General features: G+C 33.8%; 1 protein-coding gene across 5 annotated transcripts in view; it reads right to left on the reverse strand.

The window, feature by feature from the left end:
• MYO1B (myosin IB) overlaps nucleotides 1–18,461 on the reverse strand; it is a 197,362-nt gene that overhangs the window by 44,027 nt on the left and 134,874 nt on the right. For all 5 annotated transcript variants that reach the window (XM_023499351.2, XM_012544877.3, XM_012544878.3 and 2 more), the window contains exons 10-14: nucleotides 18,071–18,218; nucleotides 17,618–17,736; nucleotides 12,553–12,639; nucleotides 11,369–11,434; nucleotides 872–976 (exon numbers count right to left, since the gene is read on the reverse strand). In XM_023499351.2, the coding sequence (XP_023355119.1) occupies nucleotides 872–976; nucleotides 11,369–11,434; nucleotides 12,553–12,639; nucleotides 17,618–17,736; nucleotides 18,071–18,218 (525 nt within the window). The remainder of the gene's footprint in view (nucleotides 1–871; nucleotides 977–11,368; nucleotides 11,435–12,552; nucleotides 12,640–17,617; nucleotides 17,737–18,070; nucleotides 18,219–18,461) is intronic.

An 18,461-nucleotide genomic window follows, 5' to 3' on the forward strand; every position in this document is an offset into this window, starting at 1 on the left:
AGGAGGCTGAAGAGAACAAATAACCAACTTTTATTGGACCTGAAGAAGTGATAATGGAGCAGTTTTTCTGGTAACTGTTTTTGATTGATCTTGTGATTTCATTAGTAAAGGGTATTTTCTGGGGAGGAAATTCTCTCCACCAATACAGATGGCAACTACTATAAAATTTTGCATCTTAGTTACTTAGGACATTGGGTCACACAATCAGTATGTGTTTGGTCTTACATTGCCCTTATAATAAGGGTATTATTTAATAAGCATAAAGTAACTAAACAGGGGAAAATTTTTAAAAAATGGTGTCCTGGAGACTTCAAAGTTTCTTCAAACTAAGATTATACTCATATTTTGAAAATACATGAACACTGAAGGGGATGGGGGGGGGGGGAACAGGGAATAAAAATATTTCTCTTTTTCAACTAAAAGATGAAAGCACCTAACAGAAGTTACCTATTCGTGATCTAAAATGAATATTTTTAGAAAACAATTTTTTTTTCTTCAGGAAATAAGGCAATAAAAGCAGGTTCTCAGGACAATTTTCCAAATACTATATTATTTCACAGCTTTATTCTTGAGATCTTCCTGTTGCACTACATAATAAATTAACAATAACTTACTTTATATATGCTTTCCTCACAATCCTCTAAGGCAGATGGCAGCACAAGCATTAGTTTTAAATTGAAATTCAATAAGTTTAGTAACATGAATGGCATGCTAGAGTCTGATCATCCAAATCCAATAGTCTTAAACATAGTACAAGTAAACAAATTGTAGTTTATATCTAGAATTTTAAATGCCTATACATTTATTAGTGCTGGCAAAAAACAAACAAACAAACAAAAAAAAAAACTTTAAAAAAGTATTTAGACATTACTTCTCGGATGTACTCTTCCTGCTCTTCTTTGAGGGTGAGTTCAATAAAGATCTGCTGCAGTTTTTCATTGCAATAATTAATAATGAATTGCTCAAAGCTGTTGTCCTGTAGAAAAAAAAAAAGCAAGTCATTTTTTCCCCCACGAAGAACAGTTCAATGAATTTATAGCACTCACATCTGACAATTCAGCTAATGAAAAACAAACTTTTTAGATTTAATACAGTGGTGTAAAGGACAGAGACTTAGGCCTGACAAGCATGGAGTAAATATTGGTTGAATAAACTGGAAAAAATTGGCACACAAATGATGCCACTTGCAGGTTTGTAAGTTAGCTTTTAGTCTTACATTGAGGTAGAAAAATATTAACCTTTTGTTTTGTTTTGTTTATATGTGTTTTTTCCCATTTAAAGATCAGTGGGATTCATAATTATGTGACCTAAAGTTCTCACTCTACAGGCATATATATGCCTTCTGAATAATGTAGAACCAACAGATGGGTGAACTGAGATTCTATTAAGCATCTTAAATGAGTCCAAAGTCTTCCACTAGAGACAGTTAAACACTACCTTACCTTAGGTATCATTACTTGCTTCCCTTTTTGCTACGTGATGATTAGAGTATATGGAATGGTGGTGGTATAGGAATAAAGAAGGCAGGAAGGTACTCCTACTCCACATAACCCTTATATTAAGTTTATCTTCTCTAGTCCAGGTTTGTTGGCATCCATTTATTGGTCTATTCTTACTCTGTGACAATGGGAGCTTATCACAAAACTTCCATTCAGTTTCTTGACAATAGAAACTCCTCTGGTTCCCTCATTTCAAGAGGGGATAAAGAAAAAAATATATTTAAACATTGCAGAAGCATCTAGGGAAGGAATTGGGGCAGATGCTGGAAAAAATTAGAATCTGGTGCCTGGGAAGAAGCACCTGACCTAGTTTTTCTTCTAGAAGCCAGTCCAGGATTTCTAGTTACCAATGACTAGAAAATATTCATCTCTAAGTCACAAATGATGTGAATATGGTATGATACAATATGATTCTATATAGACTTTGTTAAGGAACAAAAAAAAAAAAAAGGAAAGATAGAAAATTCCTAAATATCCCTGCATACTAATTGAAATACTCAATAAAACAGGTGAAAATAGGTTATTTTTTTTAATATTTTAAATGGATATAATCACAGGTTTATAGGATAAGAAGATTTAGAGCAGGATCCTGGAGACCATCTAATACAAACTCCCTAATTTTACAGATAAAGAGACAGAATCTCATGGACAAAGGCAATATTTGAACCAAGGCCTTTCAAAACCAAATCCAGCACTGTCTTTTCTACTATTCCATACATACTTTTTATATAAAGTTTTAAAGTGTTTCTAATTCTAGGGTATTTAAAAGTTTTAGTTTGGAACAACTCAATTATATGCCTAGAGAATTTATTACCATAATCAGCACTATACTAGTAACACAATTTACTTCTCAGATAAGAGATCATTTAGAGTTTTCAAGTTGTAAAAAGAGTGGCCCTAAAAACAAAAGGATTCCCTGAAAGGTTAATAGGAAGAATAGCTATTTGGTTAATTTTTAAATTATATTCACAGGATCTATTACAATGAACCATAAAGTCCTTGAGGTTATTCAGGAAGTCTCCATGAAGTAGTCATGATGCTATTTACAATACTCTTATTATGTTGACATGGTTTAAATGAGGTGGGAAGGACTATGAGTTTTCTTAGACATGAGAATATAACCTTCTCTGGTTGCTAAGCTACAAAACAAGAAATATGAAATATGCACACGCAGATTAGAAACAAGAACCAAAGCTGCACAAATTACCCACAACAATTACATAATCAAGATAAAGGCAAATTGAATTTGCTCTTCAAACTCAAATATGTGTATGTACATACATATGCATATGTATGTACATACACACACACACTTATTCCTATTGGATTTAATGTGCCCTATTGGCCCTGTGCTTAACTAAAGTTTATTTGCTGCAAAATTCACACAGTTGAAGAGATTAACAAGACACATGCAACAAAGCAGCACTGCAAACAGTTCATACTTACTGCATTCTGATGCAAAAAAGACAAATTATATAAGATGCTGTCAGTTCTTAAGAATAAGGAACTTCAGAAATAAAAGTCGTTGTTAAGTTATTCATGGTGGCAAATACACACATCTCAAACTTAGTCCATATTACCCAAAATATGTGAGTATGTGTCAGATCAACCAACATTTAAGACTGAGTCCTACTTCCCACTGGGTGCTATTCACTAAGATACTATTGTGACAGGTTTTTTCAATTTTTTTAAAAGGGTTTGACTGAAACAGTTTTGAGTGAATGTCTTGGCACCCTGAAGCACAGGAAGGTTAATACAGGAACATTAATGTTCTTCTATTCTAAGGATAAATGAAATCCATGTGACACAGGCCCACAACACAACCTATGTCCACCTGCAATAACAGCCTGGGGAAGAGGTGAACAGATACCACCAAAGAAGGTGAGATGCAATGAGATCGAGGAGCAAAGGTTTTCTTTTTCACCTCAGAATAAATTAAAAATTAAACAAAACTGATTTTTCCCCCCAGGATACCCTCTAAGAAGAGAGATTATAATCAATTATATTCTTTGGGCTTAAAAAAACTGAAGAACTCAGTGTAAAACATAATTAAGTATTGTCCCCTTTAAGGATTATAGAGATACCCAGTGGGGTCTGTCTGTCTGTCTGTCTGTCTATCTATCTATCTATCTATCTCTGCCTCTCTTTCTCTCATACACATACACACCCCATACACATACACACATCACTAAAAATATATGATATAAAATTTTATTAACTCAATATTTAAACAATTTTGATCTGAAGAATTCTGGCAGATTCTTATTCTAAAACCTTATGCTTTTCAATGTAAAGCAGGACTATACTACATGATATAACTACAGTATCTTCAGTTCTGTCTAGAACATTGGTACAACAGTAAATAATGTCAGGTTTTCATTCAGTGTCTCTTCTTTTCTAAAACATCACTGTCTGGAGTTTTAGAAAAGTTATAAATTCTAATCACCTGCTATAAATCAATTTTGTAAATAATAAAGATCCAGAATATGAAAGGAACAAGTTATTCATGAGCAGGGTACTTCTTTTCAGGCTTTCTGTCTGATGGTCCAAAGCCTCAAAGGGGAGACTAGGGTAACAGCTGGTTCCACTAATTTCTTTTTTATTCTTTACTACCTTCCCACCATTTCCACTTCAATTGTATATTTGGAATTGTTAGTCATTTCTGAATGTTTCACTTAAGGTTGAACAGAAAAAGGAAATGGAGTCTTTATAAAAACTGAGCCATACTCTATTCATCTACCTTACATCCCACTAGATTTAGTCTATCATATGTTATACATTAGAACCTAGTTATATAGTTCTAGTCTTGGGATATTGTGTGATGGAATTGTGAGGTCTTTCCAGTAGGTAAGTAATTAAACTCTCTTAAACAGAACCTAAGATAAAACACTTTAATTTACTTTTAAATTTTAAATGATGTCATAGCACAGCTCCAGTTTACTATTCAGGATTATTCTTAACTACCTAAAAAGTCTCATATATGGCCAATGACCAGAGATATTCTTGACTCAACTGTGAGGCTTAGAATTTTCCTCTTCTGATAGCTGTTTCCTGGAGCTCTTTCCCCTTCCATCCTTCTGTCTTAATTCCCAGAACTATCATTGGTCCTCTGGTTTCAGCTCTGCTCTCCACAGTATCCCTAGATGGGTTCTAAAACCCCAGATATCCTTCCTTGGTCACACTAAGTTAATCTCTAACTTAGTTCCTGTGAGGTTCATACTGGGTAGAAAAGAGACTCATTTTTATTTTTATTTCAATCTTTTGTGCAAAGTTCCAATATTTAGCACATGTTTAAAACTATTTTGGGGAATAAATCTCTACTGTCAGTAATTGCCTATTGCCTAGCTAATGATATATGAACTCTTAGTCCTGATATTAAAGACTCAGTACAATCTGAGTCACCTTTTCTGTGTTGTTTCATATTATTCCACTCCTAAAGTCCTTGAAATTCCAGTCAAAATTGACTTTACACTCATTCCCTATCTTTGAGAATCTTACATTGCACCAGGGATTGTATGATGATGATGATGTTCCAGGTTTGTTTTTTAAATGGTGAACAACAGGTTGGGAGGGAAGAATATCTCCTGGATATACCTACACAATGTGCATTTTCTACATAAAACACACACACAGCAATCGTCTGAAAGCTTCTTTTGACGTGTCAGACAGAGAGAGTGAGAACCATTTTGGCTGAGTTGGCTGTTGCAAAAAATGAATGACATGAGTGAGAGCAGGAAATTCCTAATGGCTATGAGTTGATCTGAAACTAAATAGTAACAATTCTTTTTCAACTCAATTCATTTTAGAATAAATGGGAGAGACGAGAAAGGGGCATGATGGGTCAGCCTTTAATTTTTTAGAATGTTTTTCCATGAAAGATTACTGATATCATTATAATTTAATGTCAAAAGATGTAAGTAGATATAAATTGAGAGGCTAAACTAAAATTTCACAGGCTACAGCTAGCTTTAGTAATGACAGCTGACAAAGCTCAATTCAAACCATTTAGAAAGAAAACTAAAGTATATCATGCCTGAATATACCTCTGATAGCAAAAGCATTATCAGTTTTGAATATTTTTATTCCAAGGAGCAGTTAAATTTATAAAGGCAAAGTTAGCACTCTTATAAGAGACAGAAAATTAATAACAGTAAAATTCTTCAAAATTCCCCACTAATAGACTGTAATCAATGTCAATAATTGATCAAAATTAAATTATAAAGCAGATCAACATAAAAAAGACACCGAGTTTGATAGACATGGAGGTAACAACAACAACAAAAAAAGAGATAACATCTTTACATATTATAAAAATAAGGGGAAATTGGTAGGGAAATGAATGGAATAAAAAATGTATTAAATATCTAAGTGTTAATTTACCAAAACAAAACAGGCATAAAAACAATCATTGACAGAAGGAATAGGAAATAAATAATTGCAGGGTGGCTATTCAAAGCCAATTTATTAAAAATGTCAATAATTCCAAAGCTAATTTAAAGATTCCATAATATTCGAAAGCACCAATGGAGGACTTAAAATTAGGCAGAATAATAAAATCTGCACAGAAAAACAAAGAGGAAGATCCTCCCCTGTCTGCTTTCACACACATACTTTTGAGGAAACTGAGGCAGATGGATTTGCCTGAGATCAAACAACTAATAAGTCTCTGAAAGCGATTTTGAACTGAGCTTTTCCTGTCCCTGGGCCCAGTGTTCTATCTGCCTTTATGATGAAGGAGTATTTTTTTTTAGGTGGTAAGAGATCAGGATGTTAAAGCATACAAAGGAGGCTCTTAAATGAGAGACTGGAGTCTACAATCTATCTTATTCTTGAACACAATATTTTTGAAGAGCTTAGGATCAAATGAGAGAGCATTTGTAAAATATTTAGCATAGTGCTTATGCGATGAGCACACAGTGGGTGCTTAATAGATACTTATCCCTTTCCCCTTCCCCTCCTGATTTTCAATTACTTCTTTCAATTTTCTAAATTTCCTAGTTTTCACTTGTTTTGTAAAAGCCCAGGATGCTGAGGGGCTCAAGACAAACAGGGAACAGATGAAAAAAATTTCTACTTTTATTTCAAAGAAGAAAGAAACAAGCCAAATCAGTCCTGGGATTTCCTGAAAGGAAATCAGACAACCCCTACCCCCATTACTGAGCACCAGGATATCTGAAAGATTAATGTGAGGAGGCACACAAAGGGCAAGTCACAGAACAATCAACTATAAAAACTTACATTTTTATTTGTCTCAAAGAACAAAAGGAAAAGGCTAGTAGAGAAGTCAATTCAAATGACAATTTTTATCGACTTTATGGTCATTAAAGAGCTTTATATAAAAATACGGTTTTTAGTCTTAGCTCATAATTCTGATTCAGAAGAATCATTTTGTGTGTGTGTGTGTGTGTGTGTGTACACATATACACACACAGAGCCTATGAATGTTGGGAAAGGGTATGTTTTTTGGTTTAAAATGAAAAGAATTCACACTCACTGAAGATAGATTAGTGTGGAGGGGAGGTCTTCCCAGAGAAGGATGAGCAAAGCCTTTAGAAATGCTGTGTAAGTAAACTAAGAGTTTGTCATTGTAAAGAATCCCATATGCACACCCAGTTTGTGTTTGGTTCCTCCTTAAGTTCACATATCTCTGTGCTGCAGTGTTTTCTGGGCTGGGATTTTGCCTGAGGTAATTTTGCTGTAATAAAAGGAGACTCATGTGTCTGGCACACCCCAGGCCCATTTACCAACAGTCAACAACACTGAGAGGCCTGAGAAAAGGGTGACATCACCAAGTCTAAGATGGCAGCTTACATCCTGAAAAATGAGGGCCCCAAGTTTAAAAAAAAACAAAAAACACGTTTCTACATATAATCAGAAGACCGTTTCCCAGGATCACATAGTTAAGAAGACTCCCTAAATATTATTTAGTCCAAGCCTCCCTCACCCCATTTCACAGAAGAGGAAGTGAGATCCTCTTCCTGGATCCCCTAGATCCAGTCACTTGACTAGATGATGGATAGCATCATCAAGAGCTAAACCCAGGTCCTTAGACTTCAAATATATTTCTTCCCCTATATCAGGGTTCTAAGGACAGAAAGAGAATATCACTGGCTAACTGGTTGAGAATATGCCTAAAGGATATTTAATCTTAGCTGCTTCAATAAAACTCTGCTCACCTTCAGATAAGGAAGGCTCCTATGTGGACCACCCACTTAATACAGGCAGTTGAACCAATTTTTATTCAGAGAAGTTTATATGATCTCTCCAGTTGGTAATAACCTCCTTCTAAGATCTTATATAACATTTCTCTAATGGATTTATCATGTACGAGTTATATGTGCGTGTGAATATCCCTTCCCAGACTATAAATTTTTAAAGAATAGATTGTGTTTTTATCTAAAATGTGTATCTTCCCAAAGATTATCCCAATGCTTGGCAAACAGTAGGTATTTAATAAATGCCCATGTACTAGATGGCTGCCAATTACATAATACCACAGTTCCCAAAGAAGGGAAATTAAGGGTCACTCAAAACACACCAAGGAAGTATATAGAGAGTACAATTAGGTTATAACACATTATAAACACGGAATTACAGACGTATGTCATAATATGAAGGATATCATCAAAGAAATATATGACCAGAAAAAAAAAGTAAAAGGGATGATAATAAAAATAAGAATAGCTAGCATTTAAATAGACTTATACAAATTCATTTCATTTTATACTCAGAATAATCCTAGGTGGGAAGTGATATAATTATCCTCATTTTACAGATATGGAAGCTCAGGCAGAGCTCAACAAATTTGCCTAGTAGTTAACATAGCTAGCAAATGTCTGAAGCAGGATTTAAACTCCAATCATCCTAACTCCAAGTCTATCCTGCTTGGATGATTGCCTGTTTCACTGGTATCCCTCAATGTCAAAGCTGTATCACTAGAAGGAACAGCCATATTACAAGATCAATAAACTCCTAGGATACTGTACTAGATATTTGTCTCCTATCAAAAACAAATATACTGGCCTCAAGATATAGAAAGCAGTCTCTAACTTTGAGTAATTAAATCTGTTAAAAGTACAGCTTAAACTTTTCTCATTCTATCATCCTCTTATTATAATAGAATTTGAAGCACTAATTCTGTCACAAATTGAGCCCCAGACCACTGTTTGGAACAAACAAAATCTCTCCTTGGCAAAAAAAGGTATCTTCCCTTCTTCTAGTTCCAAATAGCAAAATGAGCAGTCTTCTTCCTTACTATTGTTTTTTCCCCAAAGTCAGTTATCTCCAACAATGTAAATAACAAGATAAAGTTGAGTTGAAAGGAATGAAACTATCGCATTTTCAGTTAAAAAAGTTTTCTTGAACCTCAAGTCAATCATTCAAAAACATTCTTTTAGTGCCTAGATTGTGTGAGGAAAAATGAAGAAGCTGAAAAGCCATGACTGGGTTAAAGCTCCTATATTTTCCCTACTTAGATCTATTTTATTATATATAGACACAAAGTCAGTTAAACCAAAATTTAAGGAAAGGACTTTAATAGTCCTTTATATGTCCATTATGAAGATATATGCTAGAGTGTTGCAATAAAATTTTCTCCAATTAATTCTAATTAAATTTGAGCTAGTTTAGAATACAGGTGACAGAATCCAGAATTGGAAAGGATTTTAGAAATCAACTCAGAGACACTATGTGGAGACAAAGAAAATCTCTTCCAGTTTCCTTGTTTTTTACATCAGGAAGCACGTCATTTTAAGTTCTTTCAAGTGAGAACTCTGCTCACCATCTGCCCTGTTATCAAAAATGCCAAACTTCAGAAAAGCTGGTGTGGTAGGCAGAGAAACTCTATTTCTGCCAACTATGAAACATAATGCCCCTCTCATTTTTCCCATTTAATGTGAGTGAGGTAAAGTCTTGCTATAAAAGGGTTAAGTCTGGTAAAAGGCTTTGCTAGGGAGATTGATGCAACAACTAAACTCTATGTCTATAATTCTTTACTCATACTATGTGAATGATAATAATTGTTTCTTGAATTGACTTAACTGTGCTATGCTTTTCAAAGCAAAAGTCTGCTAATGGATGATATATCTTCAACCTAAGGAAGGAGTATTCTGAAGTGCTTCATCTTCGATATGCCATTTAGGAGCTGGCTGGTAAAAAAAAAAAATCTACCAGCTCATGAGAGGAAAATATATATGCACAGCACACTTTTAAATTTAATCCCCATGATGAACAATTTCTCCATTACTTTCTTAGGTCTAGACAACCAATAAAACAACAAATTTTGCCCTGATTTGTATTATTTGTTGATTTTTGAGGTATAAATGCTTACATTGAAAATTTAATAATTGACTGCTAGGATGGTTTTGATTCTAGCATATACCTGGTCCTTTTCCATCCTTTCAAAACCAATAATTCCAGAGCTTAAAGAAACCATAGAGGTCATTTAATTCAACATACTAACTTGACAAATAAGGAAAGGGAAGTCTAGACAAACCAATTGACCCAGGACCAAGATAGCATGCAATATAAGAGCGATCCGTGGTGGTTGGAACCAAGCCAGGATCATAACCCACAGCATTGCCAGTAAGCAGGTTCTAAGTACCAGTGTAGGAGCTTACTTTCTTATTCTTGGGGAGTACCTAACATCACAGATTAGCAGCTGCACTTTCCAACTTTATTTAGAGGAATAGACAGTGAAGGGAGAGAAGTGAAGGATTAATATTCGTTTTAACTCCTGACAAAGAAAGTGTGAATACATGTGTGTGATTTGAAAGAAAGAGACAGAGAGAGACAGAAACTTGGTATAAGGGTTGCAATATCATTCCAGATAGATCCTTGTCATGAACCAAATCCATTTCATTCAACTAAATCATTCAATCATGTATTTGGCTGAAATGCCCTGATATTTCAAAACTGTTCTATGATTTTCAAACTGTTCTACTACTTTTATATGATTCTAGCAATGAATACATATAGAATATCTACTTCTTGAAAGGTCTTTTGCTGATCCTATGCAATTTAAATAATTGTAGACATTGGCAAATCCATAAAAAAAAGTTTTTCCAAGTTACAAGAGAAGTTAAGGGAGACAAAAAACTTCAATATACCTCACTTCTTTTTAAACAAGGAACATACGGATTCTCAAATTTTAATTAACTCTCCCATATCCACATGCAAATTATTAATATTTATATTATCACATAACACTAAAGAATTCTTGTCAAACATTCTGTAAGAAATGCATTATTGCTGTTGAGTTGTGCATAAACAAGTAGGAGACACCACTTAAACACTATTATATTTTCCACATATATTGGTCTATTTAGTCAGTGATGAATACATGCAGTAGAAATCACTTCAGCCTTCATAGCATAACTCAAATTATAGAATCATGTCTATTGCACAAAATAGACCTAAGAAAGGATTTTAGAGATGACACAACACATATTTTTTAAATAGATGAAGCAATGGAGGATTGGAGAGAGAGATGATGTTTCCTTGATCGCATAATTTACTAATGGGAGGATCTAGACTAAAATCTAGGTCTACTTCACGCTGTTCTTTCCATACTACCATAGTGCCTTCTTCTCCCATGAATTATGGAAATGAACACACAAGCTACCATATAAACACCTAGGTAATCTGTAGGTGCATGATCACAGTACAAAGTTTGAATCTGTAGTTTTAAAATTTACTTGCTATTCTAAGAATTAAATATCATTTTTGATTTGATTCACCATGTTTAAGAACATCATCCTACACTAAATCTACATAAAGTTCATAGTATATTTAAATCTGGGGTTAATGGATTCTAAATGATAATCTAATATAATCCCCAAATAATTTAATTTAATTCTCAGTTAACTTACCTCAAAAATCTCAAACCCGTAAATGTCCAAAACTCCCATAACCTTCTTTCTGACTTTTGTTTGTGCCTTAAATAAGAAACAAGAGTTGTAATTTCAGTATGATATAAATCGTTGCCATAAAGTTAACAAAGCAAAGTGAGGTCTAATAACAAATCATATGAATTCAGTGTACCATGGTTTTCTTTTAGTTTGTTAAGTGTATAAAAAAAAGATTGTAAATCAGCAATGACTTTTCCAGAAATTTTATTAATCGGTTAGTTCATGTGACATAAAAGTCCTTAATTTAATTAAAAAAAAAAAAAGATTTATAGCATTTAGAGCTAGAATGGTGGTCTCTTAGATTTCAGGCTCCAAACAAGAGATACACAACAACATGTTCAAAATTCAATGAAATGTTTTAAAGTCATGCTTTGTGTTACTATACACATATGCACATACATTTATGCATGGATGCACATTTATACCCCTACATATATGTATATATATGTAAAGCACATAGACACGGACAGACATATAGAGAGACTTTAAGCCTTCACCACAATTTAACACTCTCAAGATAAATTCTTCCTTTCTGCTACAGAAAGAACTTTCTAGTATTTTTTTTTAAAACATGCATTATCTTATAATAAAATGTATACCCCGTCACACCTCACTCTACTTGCTGGTTGCCTCTACTCTTGTTTTTTTCTACTCTTGGTTCTGACTAAAACTCCTTCCTCTCCTTATTTTACTGATAAAAAGACAAATAAACTAACTGATTTATTAAAGGTCACATAGCTGATTAGTGGAAGACTCAGAATCCAAGTTTTCTAAATCCATTCAGTCCATTGCTTCTTTGACTAATTTTTTATTTAAACGTAGATATTTTAATACAAACAGCAATTTTTAAATGTTTTGATTTCAAAATACAAATTAAAAGCAAAGCAAGACAGAAGTATTCAGCTATTTACTGAAACTCTGATTGGTGCATAGCAAGTGTTTCCTAAATGCTTTCATTCATATGTCCAAAAAGTCTCTTTTAAACCAATCTCTACAAAATTATTATTTTTAATGCTACTGATAATTTAATAAAATATTAAATTTAATTTATTAAATTCTAATTAACAATATTTAGTCCATTGGTACCTTAAAGTTTCCATCACTACAACAATATATATTTTTTAATGTTCAAATACAGTTGTTACCTTGATGCTTTCATTGATTCGATTCACCAGCCAGGAAAACAATCTGCTATAAAGGTTCTTAGCCAAAGCATCTCGGGCATAATAAGCCTGTTAAAAATACAGATACACAATTACAACAATCACTATTTTCATAGTCACTCTGAGAAAATATGTTTAACTGTTAAAAACTAGGCAGAAAGAATCTGTATTATTAAAAAAATATTTTTATTTCCTTCCAGATGCATGAAAAGATCCTTAGTGAGGGAATTAGGAATAATTCAGGCAAACACAAAAATATCATGGGCCTCATCTTTAGTACAAAATTCAGATCTAAGTGGAAGATAGGAAGCAGACAAACAATAACCATCAAACCAAGTCCTTCATCTTAGAACTTTGGTTAAACCAATGCCAGGAGAAACTAGACCTTGTTTTTCTTTAGTTTACATTATGATGAACAGAAAGGAGCTAACCAGGAATTTAATACCTATATTCTAATTAGGAACTAAATATATGCAAAGTTAAACTAAGTAGATTCTAAAACATCCCAGCAGTTAATACCCAACAAACTGGATCTGTTGGAACAGCAAGATCTTTCAGAATAGAGCTTGGAGGCAAGGTCAGATGCTAATGTACACATGTATAAATAGAGGGCTAATCAGAGTTATCAGTAAAAAGATATAAAATTTGTCCTTGGAAGTTTTTATTTCTATAACATACTCTGGAAGTACATATAATTTTCATAGTTATTAAGTAGGAAATGAACTTGATTAATTTATGTTGTTTAAATTTTTAGAGGTTTTTTATTTTACAAAAAAATAAATAAACATATATATAGGATGTTCCTAATTTTTTTAGTTATGAATTCCTGAAATAACTGTATTGCTGTGACTCTAGTATAAGAGACTACTATTTATTTTCCTTCCCTGCCTAAACCTAGTCAAATGTCACGTCTTTAGCAGCAGCAGCAGTAACAGTGGTAGTAGCAACAGCAACAGCAGCAAACTTTTATTTAATACCTTAAGGTTAGAAAAGCATTATACATATATAATCTCATTTATTTCGCTAAAGAACCCTATGCTATTATTATTATTATTATTCCTATTTTACAAATGAGGAAATTGAGTCTGGGAAAGGTTAAGTGACTTGCCCAGTTGCTACAGTATTTGAGAAAAGATTTAATCTCAGGACTTCCCACGTCTTACATTCTAGTCACTAAGCTACCCTACTGTCTCTTCTACTTTCACAGTGTCTTTCATGACTCTTTCTTTTCTCTCTCTCTCTCTCTCTCTCTCTCTCTCTCTCTCTCTCTGTCTCTCTGTCTCTCTGTCTCTCTGTCTCTCTATTTAAAGGCCCACAAAACAAAGTTTTCGTTTTTTACTATAGTCCAGCCCTCCAACAGTCTGAGGGACAGCAAACTGGCCCCCTATTTAAAAAGTTTGAGGACCCCTGGCTAGACTATTGCACCAGCCTCCTAACTGATTTTTTCTATCTCCAGTCTCCCTTCTCTAATGATTCTTTTAAAAAGTACCAAAGTGATATTCCTAAAGCACAAGTGTGACCATGTCATCCTTTGCCCCAAAACTTTTTTGCTTCTAGGATAGATTTCTTGCCTCTTTATCTGCAGTCCATGAATAAATTACAGGAAATCCACACCACATACCTGCATGGAATACATACACACACACACACACACACACACACAAACACACACACACACACACAATCTTTCCATCAAGTATTTTAAAACATGATTATGAGAAGAAGCCCAAAGGCTTCACCGGACTAACAAAGGCATTTATCACATAAAAGATTAAGAGTCCCCTGCTTTAGAACAAAATATAAAGGCTTTTCCATTTGATTTTAAAAATTCATTCACTATTTCCATTCTATATTTCTAGGCTGTTTACACATTATTTTCTTTCATTGTACTTTATACATTCTAGTCAAGCCAGTCTGTGTTAGATTCTCGGTAGACGTCATTTCAAATCCCATTCCCAAGTTTCTGCTCAGGCTATATTCCAATCCTGGAATGTATTCCATTCCTCCACACCCCTACCTCAAAGAATCCCCAGCTTCCTCCAAAGCTCTGCTGAAGTGATGATTCCCATAGGAAACTTATTCTGAACTCCCTTCAATTTTCCAATCACCAGTGCCTTTCCAAGGAAATAATTTTAAATTGTGTTTGTTAAATTTTAAATTTAAGTTTGATTTTACTCATCTGTGCTTGCGTTGTTTTCCCCAGATAAAAAGTAAGCTCCTTAAAGGCAGGAGTTCTAGCCTTTGTTCCACTTTGTATTTCCAATGTTTACCACAGTGACTAGAACACAGTAGACACTTAATAAATGCTTGGGGAATGAATAAATTGTTTAGTAGCAGCTATAACAAGAGAAAGTAGACTGCCTGGACCTGACCTTAAACTAGGTCACATCTCTAGGTCTTAAACTCTTTTAAATGTTGAAATAATAAAAATGGCTAACTTTTTATGTATGTTACTATGCAATACACTACATATTAATCATATACAGAAACCCTTTCAAGACTATTAAGAAAGGAACAGATGAATCCAAAGGTCTAGTATATAACTGTGAGACAAAGCTTTCTTTACAGGTTCAGAATCTATCAACAGAGAACAAAAATCACAAGAAAAAAGAAAGGAGATGAAAATTGTTTAACTGAAGTGAGAAATAATGAATAAACAATAAGTAAGCACTATATTTATATATACATTTATGTATACATAAATGTTTTAAAGAAACTCCCATTGTATTTTTCTTTCCTAACGTTTTCAGGAAACAACCACAAATTCTTAAAAGACAGTTTTCTACTTCTACCTGAAGACTACATCCTAAATTCCTTCCTTCATTCCTTCTTGGAAAGACAATCAGGATTAAATGACTTGCCTAAGGTTACACAGCTAGTACATATCAAACGTCAAAATCTGGATTTGCACTCAGATCCTCCTGACTCCAGAGCCACTACTCTATCCATTGTTCCACCTAACAGTCCCGTTGGTTTGTTTCTTTGTTAAAATAGTCTTCTTGTCAATAAGATCTGAGTTCAAATTATGCCTCAGACACTGTTGGAAACATTCCTGCAGATCTCTCTCTAAACAAACTGCCCCAATTCTCTTTTCTCCTAGTTTTCACTTTCTTAAAATATTTTTACCCTTTATTTTTATGTAATTCCTTCTATTCTTCTTATATAGTTGGGTGTCTGCAAAATATATCATCTTAGGTCTTAGTTTCCAAAGTTCTGAACTTTTTCTTGTGAAGACCCAGTTCTGACTCTGACAGCTATGTCCTACTAGGCCCATTCTATTTGGCCTTGATTGAATAATTAGGCTTGATGCTTTTAAATGCACTTTTCCATTTCTTTTCACAACTGATCCTCACAGCAATAGTGAAAGACAGGCAGGGTAGCTATTAGCCCCACTTTCCAAGTGAAGGTATTCCTGATATTTAAGGAAAATAATTAGCAAGGCATATGTGAAGGCCAGTGAAATGACTGATATAACTAGACTCTTATTGGGAAATGGTGGGTGATTATTTTGGAGTGTCAAGGTTCCAACCTTGAGAGTTGGTCAGAGAAAATTGGACTATTGTTCAGTCTCATACAATGTTTGAAAATCTAATTCTGTATGAGTCACCATATCAAAGAAAAGATCTGAATACTTCAGGGAGTGAAAGCCATTAAAATGATACTCGTTTGGAAGAATTTAAGCTATGAGGAAAAGTTAATAAATTCAACTCCTTAGTCATTGGGGGAGGGGGAAACTCTCCATTTGACATGAAAGGATTGGTAGAAAGATGAGTGTGTCTATATATGTGTGTATGAACAGTATGGATGTGTATGGTATATGTGAACATGAACACATACATACACAACACACATAAATACAAAATGCTTATTATACATTTAACTTGATTTTTAAAAAAAAAAAAAAAAAAAGCTAGAGATGCTATAGACAAACATAATCTGTTTTGGAAAAAAATTTGATCTGGCTGAATACTGAGCTACTTTCTAATTCTAAGCCTATGATTCTATGAACTGTCCCTTCAAACATTTAACTTCACGATTCAATAAGAAAAAGTTGACTACAAGCTGAATTTATCTGTTAATAAACATAGTACAAACTACAAAAAAAGGAAACTTTAAAAATGAGAAATAGACAACCCTTTTTTTAAAAATGGAAAATATATTGTTGACATTTCTGGGGGTTGTTAGACAAGACTCTCCTTTAATTTATACAAAGTACAAAAACTTACCATGTATCTTTTTTAACCTAAAAAGGAATATTTATCTTTGTTAGGTATATAGAATCATATGAAGCTTGTAATCTGAATCTATCTTTACTCCAGGTGCATAACAGGAAAGAATGCAGAGGTCTCTGACCAATGGAGGTAAGCAGCTGAACCCCACCCTGCATTCCACTATTATGAAACAGATGAGACTAAAGAATATACAAGAACTAAAAGCAAATAAAGTGTGTAGCAATGGAGAGACAGGAAACTCTGGGTTTTGCCCTTATATTGATGACAAGTGAGAAACTGGGCAAGAAATATAATCTATAGCTTAGTTTCCTTCAGTTTTACAATGGAAAGAATACCTATACTCACTTTGAACACAATGAAAATCAAATTATGTCATTCATGTGAATGCATTTTAAAAAGCAAAAAGTATTCTACAAGCACAGAATACCAATATCATTACTTTTACTACCATTATTAGAAAGAAAAAACAAACTTAAATATCCAGTTAATATTGCCAATCTCACTGTGAGAAAGAATAACTTAGTACTACAGAAAGGAATCATTCACTTTAACATTCTTTTTGTAAGAGAAAACTAAAATCATGTTTACAGTTCTTGGTTTTATTAAGTCAGAAAAAAAATGAAATGCAAAACTGATTTAAGTAAGATTTTGTTTAAACAAATACAAAATTGACACCATATTATAAAGGCTATGGAGACTACCATATTGGATTGTCTTTGTTTCTGGAGACATGTGTCCACCAAAGTAAAAAAGGGCAGTGAAACCATCATTTTTACACAGACGACAAAGAAATCCAGCTGGGATTGGAATATTACCTGAGCCACATTTAGTGTTGTCGAAACTTTCTCCTGTTTGGCTTCAACTGTTCGAAAGCTGAATGCCCTTTCTAGGACTGACTGATCAATGCCTGTCAATTCACAAATTTCCTTCAGCTCTGTGGAGGGGGAAAAAAAAAGAAAATTAAACAAACAAAAAAGCTAGAATGTGATTCTGTGTGTTGCAAAACCACTCTAAGAATTAATTAAAAGAATTTTAACTGCTTTCCCCATCAGCTTCTACCACCAATTCATTCCAACTGACTCCTCCTCCCTTTCCCCCCAAGCATATACTCAGAATTTACTTTGAATTACATTTAGGTGTAGCTTAAATACCAGGTAGAATAAAGCTCAAATAGAGTTACTGAAAAATATAGGTAAATTGTATGTTTGAGACTTCGAACTGGGCAGAAGTTCAAAGCAAACCTGCTACACAAAAGTTCACCGACTTACCATTCTTATCTTTGATTTTGCTTTCATCTAAGCCATTCACTCGAGATTCAGGCTTGAACTCAATGTTCCCCAGTTTTAACACTGCTGCTATTACTTCCAAAACAGACTGGGCTTCATGATCCATAAAGCCCACAATCTGCATGGCATTCTGGGAAAAAAGGAAGCATGTGATTTTTGTTAACTAAAAAGAATTTTTAAAAAAAAAAAGTCATTTCAGAAAAGAAATAGACATTAGGGGCAAAATCAATGGGAAAATGTGTTTTCCAAATTTCCCTATGCCTGTGGAAAGCACCATCATCCTCTCAGTCACATACAATATAGGTATCATCTTCCATTGCATACTCTTACCCACTCCATTTCCATATCCAATCTGTTGCCGACTCCTGTCATT

This window comes from Sarcophilus harrisii, chromosome 3, assembly GCF_902635505.1.
Source record: "Sarcophilus harrisii chromosome 3, mSarHar1.11, whole genome shotgun sequence".
Taxonomy (NCBI): Eukaryota; Metazoa; Chordata; class Mammalia; order Dasyuromorphia; family Dasyuridae; genus Sarcophilus; species Sarcophilus harrisii.